Raw genomic sequence first — 19,163 nt, forward strand, 5'->3', positions numbered from 1 at the left:
AACATCTGCAACCTACTTCCCTATGTCAGCCATGAACATGTCACTAGGAGTACCCACATACTTATGATTCATCTTGCATTCCTGTGGGCTGCCACTGCATGTTTGCTTTTGGGGATAGCTGGAATAAATTTGCCATAAGTTTCACTAACAGGGTGTTGGCCTTCCTTCCTCACTACAGAATATAAAAAAGTAAAAACAATAACTGACTCCAGGAACCACTAGGGAGCATAGGGCTGTAGTTTTCTGCCCAACATCTGACTCCTGTACTGCCAACAGAGAGGTCATTTCCCAGACCTCCATGGAAAAAAAATAAAACCATACCAACTCTGGAGCGTTGGGGGTGTGAGCCAAGCACTAACTGCTGAGGAAGAAACTTCTCCTATGAGGGTTGGCTATTCTGTAACTGCCCTGGATGGCCACAGTCAGAGACAAGATACAAGGCCAGGAGGATCTCTGGTCTGTTTCAGTATGACCATTCCTATGCTCCTTTCTTCCTATGAAAGGAGTAGTGCAGTGATATCCAGGGACTAGTCCCATGGCTTAGAAGTGTGCACTCGGCACATTTGAGAGCATTTGCCCCTAGGTATAGTGACAGCAATTAAGCACACACAGAAACACACACATAGCCTAGAATATTGCTGCTCAGCACAGGAAGAGCCTACCTGCAATAGAAGGGGCCAAGGATGCTGTGTATTAGGTGAATGCTGCCCAGAATACTGTGAAATATTAATTCTCAATTTTGTGCAGCAGTTTTCAAATGGGACCAGAATTTTGCCATCAAGTCTGTTTTGTGCTGGAGAAATGGACCTCAGCCCATTCTGATCATGATAATGGACTGGAATTTATTTATCAAATTACAGAATCCTAGAAGAAAGCAAAGAACACTGGGTATGTCTACACCCCAGCGCTAATTCGAACTAACTTAGTTCGAATTAGTTAATTCGAACTAAGCTAATTCGAACTAACGGATCCAGACTAAAGAACTAGTTCAAATTAGCATTTTGCTAATTCGAACTAGCATGTCCACATTGAGTGGACCCTGAACCGGGCTTAAGGATGGCCGGAAGCAGTGCCGGCAGGGCATCAGATGAGGACTTAGAGCGTAGAGCTGCTGTCTCAGGCTAGCCGAGGGCTGTGCTTAAAGGGACCCGACCCCCATCCCAGACAGACAGTTCTCGGGGGTGCCCCACTTGCAAAGCAGTCCTGGCTTGGAGTGCCCTGAGTGCCCACACTGGGCACATCACAGCACTCGGCCATCAGCCCGGCTGCACTTGCCGCAGGCTGCCATCTGGGGAGAGGGGACAATTGGGGGGCTGCAGGAGAGCTTCCACCCCCAGAAGCCCGCAGAGCCAGCCCAGTCCTCCCCGTCGGGGGCTTGTACACCATTCCTCCCTCACCTCCTTCCACTTACCCTTCCCTAGCCTCCCTTCCTGAAGTACAAAATAAAGAAAATGTGTGGTCAAAAATAGAATCTCTCTTTATTGAACAAAACTGGGGGAGACTGGGAAAAGGAGGTGGGAGAGGGGAAGAGAGAGGGTGGGAGAGGGGAGGGCAACTACAATGATCAGAGGTTTGGAAGTTGTCCCATATGAAGAGAGGCTAAAGAGACTGGGACTTTTCAGTTTAGAAAAGAGGAGACTGAGGGGGGATAGGATAGAGGTCTATAAAAGCATGAGTGGGATGGAGAGGGTGCATCAAGAAAAGTTCTTCATTAGTTCCCATAATAGAAGGACTAGAGGACACCAAAGGAAAGGAATGGGTAGCAGGCTTCAAACTAGTAACAGAAAGTTGTTCTTCACAAAGCAAAGAGTCAACCTGTGGAACTCCTTGCTGCAGGAGGCTGTGAAGGCTAGAACTAGAACAGAGTTTAAAGAGAAGTGAGATAAAGTGATGGAGGTTGGGTCCATGGAGTGGTATTAGCCAGGGGGTAGGAGTGGTGTCCCTGCCCAAAGTTTGTGGAAGGCTGGAGATGGATGGCACGAGAAAAATGGCTTGGTCACTGTCTTTGGTCCATCCCCTCCAGGGTCCCTAGGGTTGGCCGCTGTCGGCAGACAGGCTACTGGGCTAGATGGACCTTTGGTCTGACCCAGTGCGGCCATTGTAAGCTCAGGGCTCAGGGTCGGGGGTCTCAGTGGACCACCTTGATTTTCATGCACACCTGCTCCTGGGTGGCCAGGCTGGCAGCTCTCCTGCCCTAGATGGCCACTTTCCTGTGACTAGTGTGGAGGTCGTGGACGAGGTCCACGATGTCCGCACTAGACCAGGCGGGTGCCCGCCTCTTGTGGTCCCGGGCAAGCTCCCGGGAGCCGCCAGCCTGGTCCCGGGAAGAGGGGGAGGGCTGGGAGGCATTGGGTGGCTGGCTCGAGCCGTGCCAGGTGCAGGGTCTGCTAGCTGGGTGCTGGCAGGCTTGCACCTGGCTCGGGCATCGTAGCCAGCCCGTGCCCCTTTAAGGAGTCCGGGGCCGGGAGGAGGGCAATAGAGTTTCCCTGGTGTTGGCCAGAGTGGCCACCAGGGAAAGCTGGGGAGGGCTAGCCTCCCACTAGTTCGAATTAAGGGTCTACACAGCCCTTAATTCGAACTAGTAAGTTCGAACTAGGCTTAGGCCTCGTAGAATGAGGTTTACCTAGTTCGAACTAAGCGCTCTGCTAGTTCGAATTAAGTTCGAACTAGCGGAGCACTAGTGTAGCGCCTATCAAAGTTAATTCGAACTAACGTCCATTAGTTCGAATTAACTTTGTAGTGTCGACATACCCACTGAGTTTTTAATTTGAATTTTGAAGGGTTTAAATATTACCCAGCATACATATCCTATGCTTTCCCCCCCTCTACCCACAAAATGACACTATAATTGTATCCTAGGAAATGTACTGTAGAGTACTCAAGGCATAAAGATGAATGTTATTGACACGCTCATTTAATTTGACAGTGATGACACTTTATATATGTTGCCAATGAAAACCTTATTAACATGAATCCAACCCGTGGGAGAAATGCCATTTTCACAGTGAGCTTGGGAATCTGATCTCATAAACAACAACAACTATCAGCTCCTTTTCATTCCAATAGGAAAGACACGGTCACAGTTAAATGTATTTCCTGCTTAACAGAAAATATCTCCTGGGACATTTTTTAGTCTTAGTCTCATTTTGGAAGATATTTATTTTGTTTTCATAATGGGTTGTTTGTGTGACATATGAAGATCACAGAGATCCCTGAAAGATTTTGCTCATTTCAGGGGAGAAATATATTAAAAAAAAGTGTGGTAAAATTTGTAATATATTACTCCATTTTTACTCAGTCCTTACTCTGGCAAAATTCCTACCAGGCAAAATCCAGAGAGATACTGATCTAACATTGTGATGCCTTTAGTTATGCCTCTGTTGTATCTTTGTTTTATCTATACTGCGCCTTTTAAATCTTAAGAGTTCTACTTTCTTTAGAGCCAGGCGGTGTTCAGTTGGCTGTTAGTCAAGATGGTGAGGAATGCAGCCCCATGTTCTGAATGCAGGTGAGCTGACAGCCTTTCTGGGTCCCTAGGAAAAGTGTTTATGGGAGGGGAAGAGGGGAGGAGGCAGTAGGGGCAGGGCCAGGGCAGACAGCCCTCAGTGTCTCCTGCACTGTGCGGTGCTGCACCCTCTCCCCCCAGCCAGACCTCAGCACTGTCTGGAGCATGCTGCGTGGTGCTCCAATGGTGATTTAAAGGGCCTGGAGCTCCGGGCACTGCTGCTGAGGCACCCCAGGTCCTCTTGAATCACCAGGCCCTCGCCTCCCTATTGGTTGGCCTGTCTGAATGTTTCTAACCCTGTGGCTGCTAGAAGCTGAGACTGGATGACATGGAATAGATCACTTGGTAACTTCCCTTCTCTGTTCTTTACCTCTACAGCTTATGGTACTGCCCATTGTCTGAAGGAAGGATATTGGGCTAGATGGACCCTTGGTTTGTGCCATTAGCCCCTTTCTCCCTCATAGACTTTAAGGTCAGAAGGGACCATTATGATCATCTAGTCTGACCCCCTGCACAATGCAGACCACAGAATCTCACCCACCCCCTCCTAGAATAATCCTCTCACCTATATCTCAGATAATGAAGTCCTCAAATGGTTTTAGGACCCCAAGATGCAGAGAATCCTCCAGCTGTGATCTGTACCCCATGCTACAGAGGAAGGCAAAAAACCTCCAGGGCCTCTGCCAATCTACCCTGGAGGAAAATTCCTTCCCAACTCCAAATATGGTGATCAGCTGACACCTGAGCAAGTGGGCAAGACTCACCAGCCAGACACCCAGAAAAAGTTCTCTATAGTAACTCCTGTCATCCCTCCATTGACCTATTTACCACTGATAGTGAAAGGTCAATTATTTGCCAAGATCATGTTATCCCATCAGACCATCCTCTTCATAAACCCATGTAGCTTAATCTTGAAGCCAGATAGGTTTTTTGCCCCTGTGGCAGGCCCCTCCCGCCTACCCTCTTAAGTCCAAGGCCCTCTGGCCTGATCCGAAGCACAGTTCACATCCGGCCCTTTTTGGCAAGGCCAAGGTCCTCCGGCCTGAGTCCATGACACAGTTTAAAGCTGGCCCTTTAAGACAAGGCCAAGGCCCTCCAGCCTGAGTCCATAACACCATTTAGGGTTGTAGCAGGGGATGCACCTCAGGTAGGGGGACCCAGGCCCACCCTACTCCACCGGGTCCCAGCCCAAGGCCCTGTGAGTGACCGGGTAGCAGGTCACTCCCTCGGCAGGGCAATCTGGCAGAAATGCACCGAGGTTCGCTGGGCGGGAGAGGAGGCTCCCACTCCTGCCCTGGGCCACTTCCTACCTGGTTCTCTGGGGTTCCTTCCCCTATACTCGACCAGCTTGCTGCAACCTCCGGGCCAGTGTCTCCTCAGCAGGCAGTCCCTGGGTTGCACCAGCTTGCCTTCGTGTCCCCTCAGGCCTCTCCTGGAGTCTCCAGCAACAGCCATGCAGGGGAGCGCGCACCCCCCCTTCACAGGTCCTTCTCCAGCTGTCTCTCCAGACTGAGTCCTTCCCCAGGCTTTTATAGTGGAGCTACAGCCTGGGCATGCTCGGTAGGGCTGTGGGGGAGGGGCCTGTGCAGCCAGGTAACCCTGGCTGGGCCCTGCAGGTTCAGTGCGGGGCTGACTGGCCCCGTCACAGCCCCCACTACTTCCCTTGGAAGTCTGTTCCAGAACTTCACTCCTCTAATGGTTAGAAACCTTCATCTAATTTCAAGTCTAAACTTCCTAATAGCCAGTTTATATCCATTTGTTCTTGTGTCCACATTGGTATTAAGCTTAAATAATTCCTCTCCCTCCCTGGTATTTATCCCTCTAATATATTTAAAAAGTGCAATTATATCCCTCCTCAGCCTCCTTTTGGTTAATGTAAACAAGCCAAGCTCCTTAAGTCTCCTTTCATAAGACAGGTTTTCCATTCCTCGGATCATCCTAGTGGCCCTTCTTTGTAACTGTCCCAGTTTTAATTCATCCTTCTTAAACATGGGAGACCAGAACTGCACACAGTATTCCAAATGGGGTCTCACCAATGCCTTGTATAATGGCACTAACACTTCCTTATCTCTACTGGAAATACCTTGCCTAATGCATCCTAAGACCATATTAGCCTTTTTCACGGACACGTTACAATGGCATCTCATAGCCATCTGAGGTCCCTCTCTTCTTCCGTTACTTCCAACTGATGTGTCCCCAGCTTATAACTAAAATTCCTGTTATTCCCTTACACTTCTCACTATTAAATTTCATCCTATTGCTGTCACTCCAATTTACAAGATCATCCAGATCTTCCTGTATGATATCCCGATCCTTTTCTGAATTGGCAATAGCTCCCAACTTTGTGTCATCCGCAAACTTTAGTAGCACACTCCCACTTTTGGGGCTGAAGTCAGTAATAAAAAGATTTTAAGTTCTGGGCAGGGTATTAAAAGAGGAAGACACACACAACGTGCTCATTCCCTTGCAGATTTTTTTTCTTGTTATGCTTATTGTCAACCTAAAATAAGGGTGATTTTGACTGCATGTGTCTGTTTGCTTGATGTTTCTGGAAAATCATATGATGCTGACTTTGGTCCCGATGGTGGAGATCTAGCTACTCACAGACTGGTTCTACTGTAGCCAGATACCATGGTAATGTTATGGTAACAGAAGCTTGAGTTCATCTCATTCATAGTTGTTCCACATTTCTGTGCTTTATGGTACTAAATGATGGGCAGTGGTGTCAAGTTCTTTTGGTGAGAGTCAAAATTCCTCAGTTCTTTCACTATTATTTTATCCCATAACCTGAGATGTTAATAAAATAACTTATAATACATCTACAGGAGCCCTCAGTTTCCACCATAAACAGAGTTCAAAAGATAACAGAAGGTCTGTGCCAGTGATTTGCCTAATAAGGAGACTATCAATACAACTACAGAAAATATGCAAATGTAGTTAGGTAACTCTTGTGACGCCTCCCCTTCCCCACCAGAACCCTAAGCACACTTATATATCAGCGTCTTTTTCTTTCCCTGCCTGCTTGAAATTCTCAGCTCTGTTCAGAGCTATTAACCAGGTCACAAAAGGCTTGTCCCAATCCAGCAGTTTACCTAATTGCCTTTTTATAGTGTATTGTGCAACTCTTTATTATCCTGTCAGAATTCCCCTCCAAGGTTTCTGTGGAGGTGAGGGAATAGGGGTGGGGGAGGAGAAGAAAGAACAGGAATGAATTTTTGTACTGTACGACCACTCAAGTCAGAAAGCTTAAAACAAGAAGGAGCATGTTTACAATGCCAGAAGGATAACTAGATATCGTACAATTGTTCTTAGTGGGTTGGTAAATCTTTGCCATTTCTGATTTCTGTGATCTCATCAACAGGCACACAGCCACAAATATAAATACAGATATAATTATTGATTACAATGGTGACCCTTCAAATTAGCAGTTACTAACAATTATCCCGCAATAATATCTGAGAAATCACAATTTTTGCCCTAGATTCCGAATGAGGAGCGATCTGTAACTGAATGGCAAATGTTGACTTTTTGTGGCAATCGCTGCATGCACTTCAGTCAATTTGCTGTGTGCTCTGGAGTGGACTAGGATAGACAGCATTTGCCTGGGGAGTGCAGGGTGATGGGTTAGAGTCATGCTGCCCCATCAGAGGGGTGACCAGCCAACACAGGCTGCTGAATGGATGAAGCTGGCTCCAGTATTAGGAAGGCAGGATAAGGGACCAGCTGAAGTTTGGGAGGTGGGCTGGGTTCTGGAGTGGCCTATTTGCCAGGGGAGAAAAGCCTGATGGGTTGGAGTCCTGCCCTACCCTGGGAGGGGCTGGACAGCCAACACAGGCTGCTCCAGGGATGGACCTGGCTCCTGCATTAGGAAGGCAGGGTAAAGGGCGCCCTGAAGGTAGGATGGTGGGCTGGGTTATGGAGTGGCTTAGGGTATAGGGCATTCACCTGGGGAGTGCAGGCTGATGGGTTGGAGTCCTGCCCCCATTCCACCCACTCAGGCAGCAGCTGGACAGTCAAGAGAGGCTGCCCCAGGGATGCATTAGGAAGGCAGGGTAAGGGACCTTTTGAAGGTTGGGAGGTGGGGTGGGTTCTGTAGTGGCCTAGGGGATGGGGCATTCACCTGGGTAGTGCAGAGTGCTGGGTTGGAGTCCTGCCCACCCTGGGAGAAGTGAGACAGCCAACACAGGCTGCCCCAGGGATGGAGCTGGCTCCTGTATAAGGAGGGCAGACAAGGGACGAGCTGAAGGTTGGGAGGTGGAGTGGGTTCTGGAGTGGCTGAGGGGTAGTAACAACCCCCCATGTAGGTGTGGGGTCAGGAAATAGGTGTGGGCTCAGGAAATGAGAGGGAAGGACAGTGTGGCTATGTCTACACTGGCAGGTTCTTGCGCAAGAACATATTGTGCAAGAACACATCCACACTGCCATGTTCTTTTGTGCAAGACATCCATAGCAGTGTGGACGCTCTCTTGCAAGAAAGGCCATTTTAGCCATAGGGCTTTCTTGCACAAGAAACCCCTGACATGCGTCCACACTGTCCTCTTGAGCAAGAGCTCTTGCACAAGAAAGCGTACATGTGTTAGAAAAGAGCGTAGCTTTTGCACAAGAAGCCCTCTCTTCCCACGCTTTACTGTAAATCTTGTGCAAGAGCGGGTGGGCAACGTGGACACTCTGCAGAAGAACAACAGTTCTTGCTCAAGAACCTGCCAGTATAGACATAACCTGTGTGTTTGTGAGAGCGATAGACACACAATGGCTGTGTCTACACTGGCACCCTTTTCCGGAAAAGGGATGCTAATGAGACAAGTCGGAATTGCAAATGCCGCGGGGGATTTAAATATCCCCTGCGGCATTTGCATGAACATGACTGCCGCTTTTGTCCGGCTCGGGGCTTTGCCGGAGAAAAGCGCCAGCCTAGACAGGATCTTTCAGAAAATAAAGCCTTTTCCGGAAGATCCCTTATTCCTGATTTTAAGAGGAATAAGGGATCTTCCGGAAAAGGCTTTATTTTCTGAAAGATCCCGTCTAGACTGGCGCTTTTCTCCGGCAAAGCCCCGAGCCGGAAAAAAGCGGCAGCCATGTTCATGCAAATGCCTCGGGGGATATTTAAATCCCCCGCGGCATTTGCAATTCCGACTTGTCTCATTAGCATCCCTTTTCCGGAAAAGGGTGCCAGTGTAGACACAGCCATTGTGTGAGAAAGACAGATTTGCATTGCCTAGCTCCCTCCATCCCCTTCCCTCTGTGTGGAGACAGGGCACAGAAGTTGGGGGAGGAGGGACATCAGAGCCTACCTGTTCTCCCTCCCACAGCCTGCACAGTGGACAGAAGGTTCCCAGGGGGGTTGCTCCAAGGCAGAAGGCAGGAACAGCAGGACAGTGGGTGGAGGGGCAACTGAAGTGCAGGCTATTGAGAGCTTCCCAGCCAAACCAGTCAGGATCCCCTGTCAGAGACTCCAAGATCTACTGGTAGATCCTGATCTACTGGTTGATGACCACTGCCCTAAATGGAACTCAAATAGCCAGAGCCAGCAGGGTGATGCCTAATTTTCTGAAGACCTAAATCTCTTGTATGTGGCCCTGGGAGCAAATGAGAGGCATGAGCACACCGGGACCGGAATCTTTCAGGCGAGGATATCCAAGCGCTTTGCAGTCTTTTGTTCAGACTCGCAGCATTCTTTGGCTTTGGTAAGTATCATTGTCGTATCCACTGCCCAGAAGGGGTAACTGAGGCAGAGAGCAAAGGCCTTCTCCTCTGCAGACACCCTTTGAAAAATGTGCAGCACAGAACTGGAGAAAGGCTGGGCCTGTTTTAAAGTCAAGTGAAACTAATCGGAAGACTCGCTTGACTTTGCAGCGGGCCTTGTCTTCTCCCGGTTTCCCTTCCCGACTAAGAACAGTTTCCAGGCTGAGCTCCCATTTTAAGGCAGCGGTGCCCAGCTGTGCCCAGCTGCAGGTCACGTTAGAAGAGTCGGTGGGCAGAGCAGCTGTAGGAGGAATCCTGCTTTGTGCGGGCTCCTTTGCCCCCCTTCCTATTTTCCCCAATGGTGTTTAGTCAGGAATCGCCTCCCACCCCCAGGCTATTAATTCAGGAGCAGCAACTGCAAATCGCACCGTGCCTGGGCTGTGGAGATAAGGGCAAGTGTATTTAACCCGTGCGAGGCTTTGCACCGCAGCGCTGTTCCCATCAGGTTTCCCGGCACGTTGGCGAGGCTCAGCGAGAACTCACCGGCAAAGCAGACTGGCTGGTCAGCATCGCTGGCTTTCCTCCTAGGACCAGACACTCGCACTGGCCGGGGTCTGCGAAGAGGACGCGCGTTGCTTAAATACAAGAGGCCGGGGGGCAGCCCATTGTGGACAGCGCCTGGCAGGACTCAGGCTCCAGAAAGCACCCGAGTCTTTCTTTTGATATAGACAGGCCAAGTGTAAAAATCAGTGGAAACCCCTCCGGCTTTGTGCAGCAGCGGCTCGGGGAGTGTGATTTGCTCTGCTTTAGCTCCGCTCGGAAATTGTTTGCAGATCAAACGCACCCCTGAGACCTGCTAACCTTTGGGCGATGTTTAGATGTAACAGTCTGCTTGGGGATAATTATTAGTTGGGAGGGTGGGGGAGGGAGCAGGAGTGACGTAGTCTCTCTCTCTCTGTCTCTCCCCCGGTCTCTCCGTGCTGTCCTTGGTCCTCATCCAGTCCCCACTTTCTAACGGAATAATGCACTGACGGCGAAGATAAAGAGAGAAACATAGGTAATCGTAAATCCTCTTTCTTTCTTTCTTTCTTTCTTTCTTTCTTTCTTTCTTTCTTTCTTTCTTTCTTTCTTTCTTTCTTTCTTTCTTTCTTTCTTTCTTTCTTTCTTTCTTTCTTTCTTTCTTTCTTTCTTTCTTTCTTTCTTTCTTTCTTTCTTTCTTTCTTTCTTTCTTTCTTTCTTTCTTTCTTTCTTTCTTTCTTTCCAAAAGTTTAAGGGAGGTTTCACAGAAATCCATCGAAAGAAGCTGCTAGTAAAACTCTTCATTCGAGCCCTCACAAAAACTAAAAGGGAGGAAGTTTCTTTCTTGGGACAGAATGTGCAGGTATGGGTAGGGGAGGAGAGTCATTTCCAGGACAGATCGATATAAATTGGGTTTTCCCTCCAGGGAAGGTTTTTGCATGTCTGTTAGTTTGTTCCTTCTTGTTCAGTTTTACTCCGAGGCAAACTGTCTTTGAAGATTTTCGGTGTCTTTTGCTGTGGAATTCAAACCCAGAAAGACGGAGTTCCGGAGTTCCGTGTAACAGGCGGGGTTCGTGTGTAAATAGACCTGTAGCTAGTGACTGACTTACATGTAGTTGCATTTGTTAAAAGAAACTCCGTCGAGGAAATCCGGACTAAGCTAAAAGAGAGAGGTGAACCGTGTGACTGGCGGAATGCCGGTGTCATTTCCCCATTGTGGTTTGTACAAAGGGGAGCCCAGGCACTTCGGACACTGGAGCAGGCTGGAGTGGATGGAAGGGGAGCGCAGTTCGGATGCTGCGGTTTCCCTGGTTTCTGTTTCCTGGTAACGATGTAGCGCGACTTGGTTATCTGGGCAAATCCTTCTCCCGAGCCCGCTGCAGGGCTCCGGACCGAGACTGTTCGCGCAACAGCCGCTGCTGTGAAGGCGAGGATGGGGCTTGTTCTGAGCGTCCCAGGGGAAGGAAGCCGTGTCGGGGGTAACAGAGCTCCCCCGTGTTATCCGGCATGTGCGGAGAGATGCGCCCCGGCCGCTGGAGCTGGTAACACAAGACAGTGGAGCAGAGCCTGTCCCGGTGACGTCGGTGGGAGTTTTGCCATTGACCTCACTGGAGTCAGAAACTCGCCCAACGTCCTTACTGCCTGCAAGAGGGGGGAGGAGTAAAGGACCGGCCAGCGGCGCCAGCTGCCTGCTCTGATGTTTTAGCATCTAGCCCTACTTGCGGGACTCACTGCACCGCCCCCAGCCAGAGCCCTAGGCACTCGGGTCCTGCTTTACCTGCAGGAATATCCCCCCTTCCACCTGCTTGTTTTGGTCCCATGATCACCCACAACCCCGCTCGGACTGCCCCGGTGGTCCCGTTAAGGGGAGCTGTAGCTCCGCAGAGTCTGGGCTCAAGCAAAGAGCTGGGGAAACTAATCGGCGAGGGGAAGCCCCGATTGAGTCTACATCGGGCTGTGTCCGGGCGTGAGTCTCCGTGTCTGTCAGGCCTGCCCTAGGTTTGGTGGGGATGGATGGGAGAGGTACAGGGGTCTATTGGGCTGTTGGCTTCCTGACAAGCGAGGTGCAACGGACATCATACAATTAATAGCACTTATGGGGGAAATGGGGCTTCCCCCAGTGGATGAGCTAGCTAACGTCCCACACATTATGGGGCGCTCACAGGACTATCTAGTGAGCACCAGAGTCTGGTCGTCATTTCTAACCAAAAGGACCAGAGAAAACAAAGAGGGAAGTTAGAGATTAGATTCAAATCTCTACAGCTTTCACCGCTGTTTATTTTCAACAGAGAATAAATAGGATGATTAGTTTGAAAGCTCGCCTTTTGTAAACAATAATTAGTAATGCCCAACCCTAATATAAATTGATGCATTTGATTTTTAAATTTTTTTTCAAGTTTAAAAAATCAATAATTTTCATTTGGTTTACACGAATGAACAATTATAAACTAAGGGAAAGGAAGAAACGATATTTTAAGTACCATTACAAAAGCCATCAAATTACTGTATAATTAATCGCTTCTTCCGCTCTTCTGATATCCGACTCGTGGAAAACTTGCAGCTGATCTGACAAGCCAACGAAAGACAATGTATCTGTTTGGTTATGGGGGGTTTCGTTCTGTGGACAATTCTCAGCGCTTTGCTGCAGTGCAAGTCAGTTTCACTAGCGGTTTGTTAAAGTTTTATGAAGTTAATTAGTACCCTTTGCTCTATGATGTTTGGGGGGAGGGGTCTGAGAGCAGGGTTGGGCTTAAGAAAAAGGATTTGGAGGAATCGCACACCCCCAGGCAGGCTTCTCCCCCAGCATTTTTATGACAACAAATCCTGTTGTTCTCCATGTTAGAACATTCTTGAATGAAAAGAAAAATATTTTCCGTTTAGTAGCAGTGTCCGGGGGAAACCCATCGATTAAAGTAGCACACCTAAATGTGTGATCAGACATTTTTCTCAATGAGAGGGATTTTTTAAAATGGAAGTTAAAATACCAGTTGCGATTTGATAAAACCATAGCCCCAAATGCATGCTGGATGTTTCTAAATATGGATAGGAAATGGGCAGCGCTGCTCTCCCTCGACCTATTTGTGCAATGATATGTAATAATTCCTTCTCCAAAGCAAAGGCAGAGGAGCCCTGTTTTGCTAATGCATCTCACGGCCTTCCTTCTTTTACAGAAAATTGTTTGCTATAAATAAACAGCGTTGTTTTGGTCGGACTGGGTTCCCTTTGACCTTTCGCACTCAGCTTTGCATAGAGGACCAGCAGAAAGGAACATTACAGAAAAGAATTAGATACAATTGTTAATGCAAATAGCAATAATGTAACTAGTTCTTATTTCGTTGAAGTTCTAATTAGTGACAGTTGTCATTGGCTCAGTTCACCAAATCCCTGTTTTAACCAGTCCCTATTATTAAAGGCATCTCCCCAGAAATGGTGGATCTTTGTCTTCAGCCTCCAGTTGTTTTCATTTTAATTCCACATCCACTGCCTCTTTTCAGTTCAATCAGATGTGTATTAATCACCTCTCTTTTAACACTTAGCAAAGTAGTCTGCAGTGGAGACAATTTTACTTATTTTTAATAAAAAAGTTAGCAACTGAAGTAGTTTAATAGAATCCAAAATATATAGTGTCTTGTGAACGCAGCAAAGGGTAAATTGATTTTTACAGCGTGCATTTAACATCTTAATAAAATAAAATACTGTTAAAATAAAAACCCTAGTCAAGTGTTCAGGAGAAAAGGGAGATGGCATGCCCTGAACAATACTGCACTAAAATGACGCATTCCCTTGCAATGGTATGGATGTTCTTACAGGTTTTCCCCAAATGGAATACAAAGTGAGTGATTAGTCAATTCTTTACCAGAGCGGGTAGTCTCTTGCCCAGGGAAATATGCTAAATAAAAAGAATGAATAATTGTAAGGTCGTTGCATTAAAATAAATATAAGCAATCGAAAACAAAATTATCTATATGTAATGAAGTGCTATCTAGATGTGCCCCGGCAGTAGAGCATGGTGACCTGGAGAAATCTGTATTTATACCCAGCTGTAGAATGTATGTACTGTATACTAATACAGAATCTATCTGAATCTAGCTATTAAAATATAAGGGTAGTAGGAAGGAATCGGTATCTGGATGTAGCTATAGAATATACCTATGGCGATAAAAATCTATTTCAAACTATAGATATAAACTAGAAGGCCAACAAGAATGCATCTATATTGGTAGATACAGAGGCATGCAATAACAAGGAGTCTATAGCTAGCTATGCAATGCGGCGAGGGTGTAGGTAGCCATTTCAATCTGGGTGGCCGTGTTTCGCACGTAAGTCTTTAGGATATCACACTGTATTTTGGTGGGGATGGCGGGTTTTCTGCCTAAACCTGGCTCAGAAATGACCCCCCGGATTTCTCGCATGCCCGCTAGAAAGTGCAATTCATTTCTAATACACGGAGGAATCGTTCGAAAGAGAGACCGATGGCAGCGGAAGCTCCTAGCCTGCCGTGGGGAGGGTCGCCGGGCCCCGGGAAGATACGCACATTTATATCCTCATAGTTTAAATCAGGGAGGGGAATTGCCCCCATCTCCCTGCCCCGCCAGCTCCCCCTGTGCCTCTGCAATGTGGCTGGCGGAGCCCAGCAGAGGTGGGTGTTGCTGTGTCGGGGGGAGAGGATTCTGGGCTTTGATGAGGGCTGTGGTACCTCCCCCAGAAATGCAGCAATCCTCTCCCCCTTCCTTCTGATCGATGGGCGCATTGGGACGGAGACGTGGTGTGCACAGCAAAGGGCTTGCGTTGGCAGTCTGGTGATCGTCACACGTCCCCCTGCCTCTCTCCCCCAGGCTCCTCCGCATTGCTCGGGCAGCGCCGACTGGAGAGGACCAACCCGCGTCTCTGCCGCTCCGAGAGGGGACAGGGATAGTCTGTAGCACAAGCCGCCCCCCTCCAGCACTGCAGGGCCCCCGCCCGGACCCCGTCACTCTGTGCACTGGGAGGAGGGCGAGGTATTGGCCGGGACCTGCCTAGGCGCGCAGACCGAGCGGGGTCATGCTCCAGGGGACACCGAGGGGGAGCAGGTCCAGTGGCGGTAGGAAGGGGAGATAGCGGCTTCGCCAGCCCCGCGGCAGCAGACCCGTCTCGCCTGGCGCAGAGGATCCCGGCTTCTTGGTGCCCCGAGGATCCCGAGCCCGGGAGAGCGAGGCGACATGGCCACCCTGATCCGGAGCAAGATCTCCAACGTCGCCACCTCGGTTTCCAACAAGTCCCAGGCGAAGGTGAGCGGCATGTTCGCGAGGATGGGCTTCCAGGCGGCCACCGACGAGGAGGCGGTGGGCTTCGTGCACTGCGATGACCTGGACCTGGAGCACAGGCAAGGGCTGCAGATGGACATCCTCAAGTCGGACGCCAGCGAGGACGGAGCCGAGCCTCCCCTGGAGGGAGACATCCACTACCAACGGGATGGCACCGGCCCCCTGCCCCGCTCGGCCACCAAGGACGAGGGCACGTGCTCCGAGCTCTCCGGCCAAGGCAAGCCCAAGATCACGGCCTGGGAAGCCGGCTGGAACGTGACCAACGCGATCCAGGTAAGGGGGAGAGGCCCCCGCCCGGCACAGCGAGCAGCGCGTCCTCGGGGCTGCAGGCGCCTTTGCCACGCACCTGCCCGCGGGGCCGGGGCGCTTACACCCTCGCACGGCCTCGCAGCAGCATTTCGCCTCCTGCACCCGCCCCGGCGGCACCCCCCGGAGTTACCTTTCCTGGCGCAAAAGGCGCGTGAGATGGCCCTGGTGTATCGCAGCCCGCCCCCCAGGGCCTGCCCGGGGGCTCATAGAGTCCGGGCAGTCTGGGCACGGGAGGGAATTACTACAAGAACGAAACCCCATCCGCCCTTTGCGCCCCCAGACCTTGCCACGCCGCCCGGGAACGTGTCCGAGGAGGAGCGCGGGGCTGTGGCTAATTCTCTCCCTAGAACAGCCCCGCACATGGCCACTGGAGGGTTAAAATGTCTCACCTGGGCACCCCGGGGGCCAGGTAACGCGCCTTCTCCCCAAGTCCGGCGGTTCGCCAGGAGAGTCATTGCTGTAAACGTGAGGGGAGGGGTCGGGACTGATTTTCACGTGGGAGTTGAAGGGCTAGAACCCCCTCCCCCCAATGGGCCGCCTGGATCTCACGTAATGATGAGCCGCCTCAGAGCCCCGCTACCAGCCCCTCCGCTAAAAACCTCCCACCTGTTAATTCATTTGCGCGGAGAGCGTTCCCAGACAACCTTTTCCCCTCTGGGCAGGAAGAGAACAGCAGCGGCGGGGTTGCCTTCCTAGCAATTCCCCCCTCCAACTTTCTAGCTCCCCAGGGAGGTTGTGGGTGAAGAGTGTTTCCTCAAAGGGTTACAGGCGCCTGCGAATGGAAGCTCTGCCCTTTGGGGAAATAGCTAGAGACTTTCAAAGGGGCCACCTCAAGAGGGTTAATTATGCGGTCCCACAAGCAGCTCGCAATTCCCAATGCGGAAACGTCCTCCGTGTGTCAAAAGCGACTGCAGCACTGAGAGGGTGTGTTGTAAGTGGCAACACCGCCCCATGATTTTTCATCTGGCTCCATGAATATGTCCAAGCCTTTCCCCAGAGTTGCCCGTTAAAATGAGTGTGAATCTGGATTCGATCAAAAGAATGTTCGATATGTGAGAGTGGGAAATTAAAAGCTTAATAAAAGATATTCCGGGTTGGGAAATTAAAATAGCGGAAATAACAATAAAATACCAGGAAAGTGAATTTTATGAAATCGTGGAGGCTACGCGTTTTCCAATTCTGAAATGACTAGCTTTCTTCTCTGCCGTGCGTTAATAAAATCAGAGTAAATTTGATTTTATTTTAAATTAAAATGCTTTTCTGCAGTTCAGTTTAGGCGCTCAGGCGAGATATATACGCGAGCGTCGTAGACAGACAAGGGAAAGAAGAATTCTTGTTAATTTCATTTTTAATTTCTCTCTCATACCTGCTTATATGAAACAGTGTGTGTGTGTGTGTGTGAGTGTGTGTGTGTGAGTGTGTGTGTGTGTGTGTGTGAGTGTGTGTGTGTGTGTGTGTATGTGTGTGTGAAAGAAATCTTGCGTCTGCTCTGCTGCGTATGGTCTCTTGCTAAACTGAACAATACAGTATCCATTTTGTCTCTTTCTAGGGGATGTTTGTTCTTGGCCTGCCCTATGCTATCCTTCATGGTGGATATCTAGGACTCTTTTTAATCATTTTCGCTGCAGTGGTTTGCTGCTACACTGGGAAAATCCTTATTGCCTGTCTTTACGAAGAGAATGAAGATGGGGAGATAGTCAGGGTGAGAGACTCCTATGTTGACATTGCTAACGCTTGCTGTGCTCCCAGGTTCCCCAAGCTTGGAGGGAGGATTGTGAATGTGGCTCAGATCATTGAGCTGGTCATGACCTGTATTCTCTATGTGGTGGTTAGTGGGAACCTGATGTACAACAGCTTCCCAAACTTGCCCGTCTCCCAGAAGTCTTGGTCTATCATTGCCACAGCAGTACTCCTGCCTTGTGCTTTCTTGAAGAACCTCAAGGCTGTCTCGAAGTTTAGCTTGCTCTGCACCTTGGCCCACTTTGTGATCAACATTCTGGTGATTGCCTACTGTCTCTCCAGAGCACGGGACTGGGCCTGGGACAAGGTCAAGTTTTACATTGACGTGAAGAAGTTCCCCATCTCCATTGGCATCATCGTCTTCAGCTACACCTCTCAGATCTTTCTGCCTTCCTTGGAAGGGAACATGCAGCATCCCAAGGAGTTTCATTGCATGATGAACTGGACTCACATAGCAGCTTGCATCCTCAAGGGACTCTTTGCCTTGGTAGCCTATCTGACCTGGGCTGATGAGACTAAAGAAGTCATCACAGACAACTTGCCATCCACCATTAGGGCGGTAGTCAACCTTTTCTTGGTGGCCAAAGCGTTGCTGTCCTACCCATTGCCCTTCTTTGCAGCTGTGGAAGTCCTAGAGAAGTCCCTTTTCCAAGATGGAAACAGGGCGTTTTTTCCTAACTGTTATGGGGGTGATGGGAGACTCAAGTCCTGGGGGCTCACCCTCAGGTGTGCACTGGTAGTTTTCACCTTGTTAATGGCGATCTATGTGCCTCATTTTGCCCTCCTGATGGGTCTTACAGGGAGCCTCACAGGTGCAGGTCTCTGTTTCCTGCTCCCAAGTCTCTTCCACCTCAAGCTCTTGTGGAGGAAACTCTTCTGGCACCATGTTTTCTTTGATGTCGCCATTTTCGTTATAGGAGGTATATGCAGCGTGTCTGGGTTCATCCATTCTTTAGAAGGCCTCATAGAGGCTTACAGCACCAACACAGAAGACTAAAGAATGCCCACAGCGGGCTGCATTCACAGGAGAATTACGCTGAACACCCACATAGCCAAATAATGACGCATCCTTTGAAAGAAAAGATTCATTATTTTAGTTACGTGCATCCAACAAAATACGACATAGAAACTAAAAAAAAAAGAAATAAATCATATGACAAAGTCTTTGCCCTGCAGTCGTTTTAATAAGCTAAGATTTCAATCTTTTTTCTTATTTAGAAATTATTGGAAGGAAAATATCTGAGCCCCTTCCTACCCTCTACACAATATCTGAACTTTATCATATACGTATCTTGTATGGCTGTAAAATGCCCTGTTTGGAGGCGATTACCGTTTTCAAGGTAACAATCTTGAAAATATTATGCTAGTCAGCGTTGCAAGATTTGAAACACAGTTCTCAACCTAATAGATCTGGGTTGTTTTGTGTAAAATCAGACGCAGCTATTGAGTAGTGGGTGGGACCAGGAGGACCCCTTTTTTTACATCCCGTGAAGCCTGATTACAGAGGTGTAGACAGGGCTTAGCTTGGCTGAACGCCCGATCAGTTAAAATGGTAACAAGTTACAACCAATGATTCCAGCGGTGTAATGTTTACATTGTAGTAATATGATAAATAAATATCCTGAATTCTTCCACTTTAACACATATCCAGTAATCCCATTTAATGAAGACCTTTTGCCTCCAGCTGCAATCACAGACTTGGAGTTCATGTCTCATGTTTTAAAATAATCATTACAACTAAGTTGAACAAACCATTGTTGGATTTGAAAGCGTTCAGGATACAAAACCAAGACAAAACTCATTCTGTGCAATCCACCAGATCTGTGGCGCTGTTTCAAATGTACGTGTGGTGTAATTGTGGTAAATAAGATGAAAATGTATATCAGAAGATTTATCTTTAACATATAATGTGGTACATAAATATATCGAACAATAAAGAGAAAACTTACCGACTGTGGCTGGCACGGTTTGTTCCAGGGGCCGCCGGAGGGAGGAGTCTACGCGCCCCCGAGAGTGGGCAGGGGCAGGGCAGGGTTAGGCGTGGCGGAAGGGACGAGGCTTCCTTTATTTCGCTTTAGAAATATCCGGCGCGCCAGCACTAGCCC

At 49.0% G+C, this 19,163-nt stretch overlaps 1 protein-coding gene across 1 annotated transcript; it reads left to right on the forward strand.

The window, feature by feature from the left end:
* Window positions 1–8,538: 8,538 nt before the first annotated feature.
* Window positions 8,539–18,203, forward strand: SLC32A1 (solute carrier family 32 member 1). The gene is made up of 3 exons (XM_006117038.4): window positions 8,539–10,244; window positions 14,542–15,282; window positions 16,868–18,203. The coding sequence occupies exons 2-3, from the start codon at window positions 14,905–14,907 to the stop codon at window positions 18,053–18,055; spliced, it is 1,566 nt and encodes a 521-aa protein (XP_006117100.1). The 5' UTR covers window positions 8,539–10,244; window positions 14,542–14,904; the 3' UTR covers window positions 18,056–18,203.
* Window positions 18,204–19,163: the final 960 nt, after the last annotated feature.

This window comes from Pelodiscus sinensis, chromosome 18 (genome assembly GCF_049634645.1).
Source record: "Pelodiscus sinensis isolate JC-2024 chromosome 18, ASM4963464v1, whole genome shotgun sequence".
Lineage (NCBI taxonomy): Eukaryota > Metazoa > Chordata > Testudines > Trionychidae > Pelodiscus > Pelodiscus sinensis.

Bases quoted from the DNA above. Each gene is read 5' to 3' on its own strand.
- SLC32A1 (XM_006117038.4), top strand. From the start codon at position 14,905: ATGGCCACCCTGATCCGGAGCAAGATCTCCAACGTCGCCACCTCGGTT. The intron at 15,283-16,867 runs GTAAGGGGGAGA...GTCTCTTTCTAG, and splicing joins ACGTGACCAACGCGATCCAG to GGGATGTTTGTTCTTGGCCT.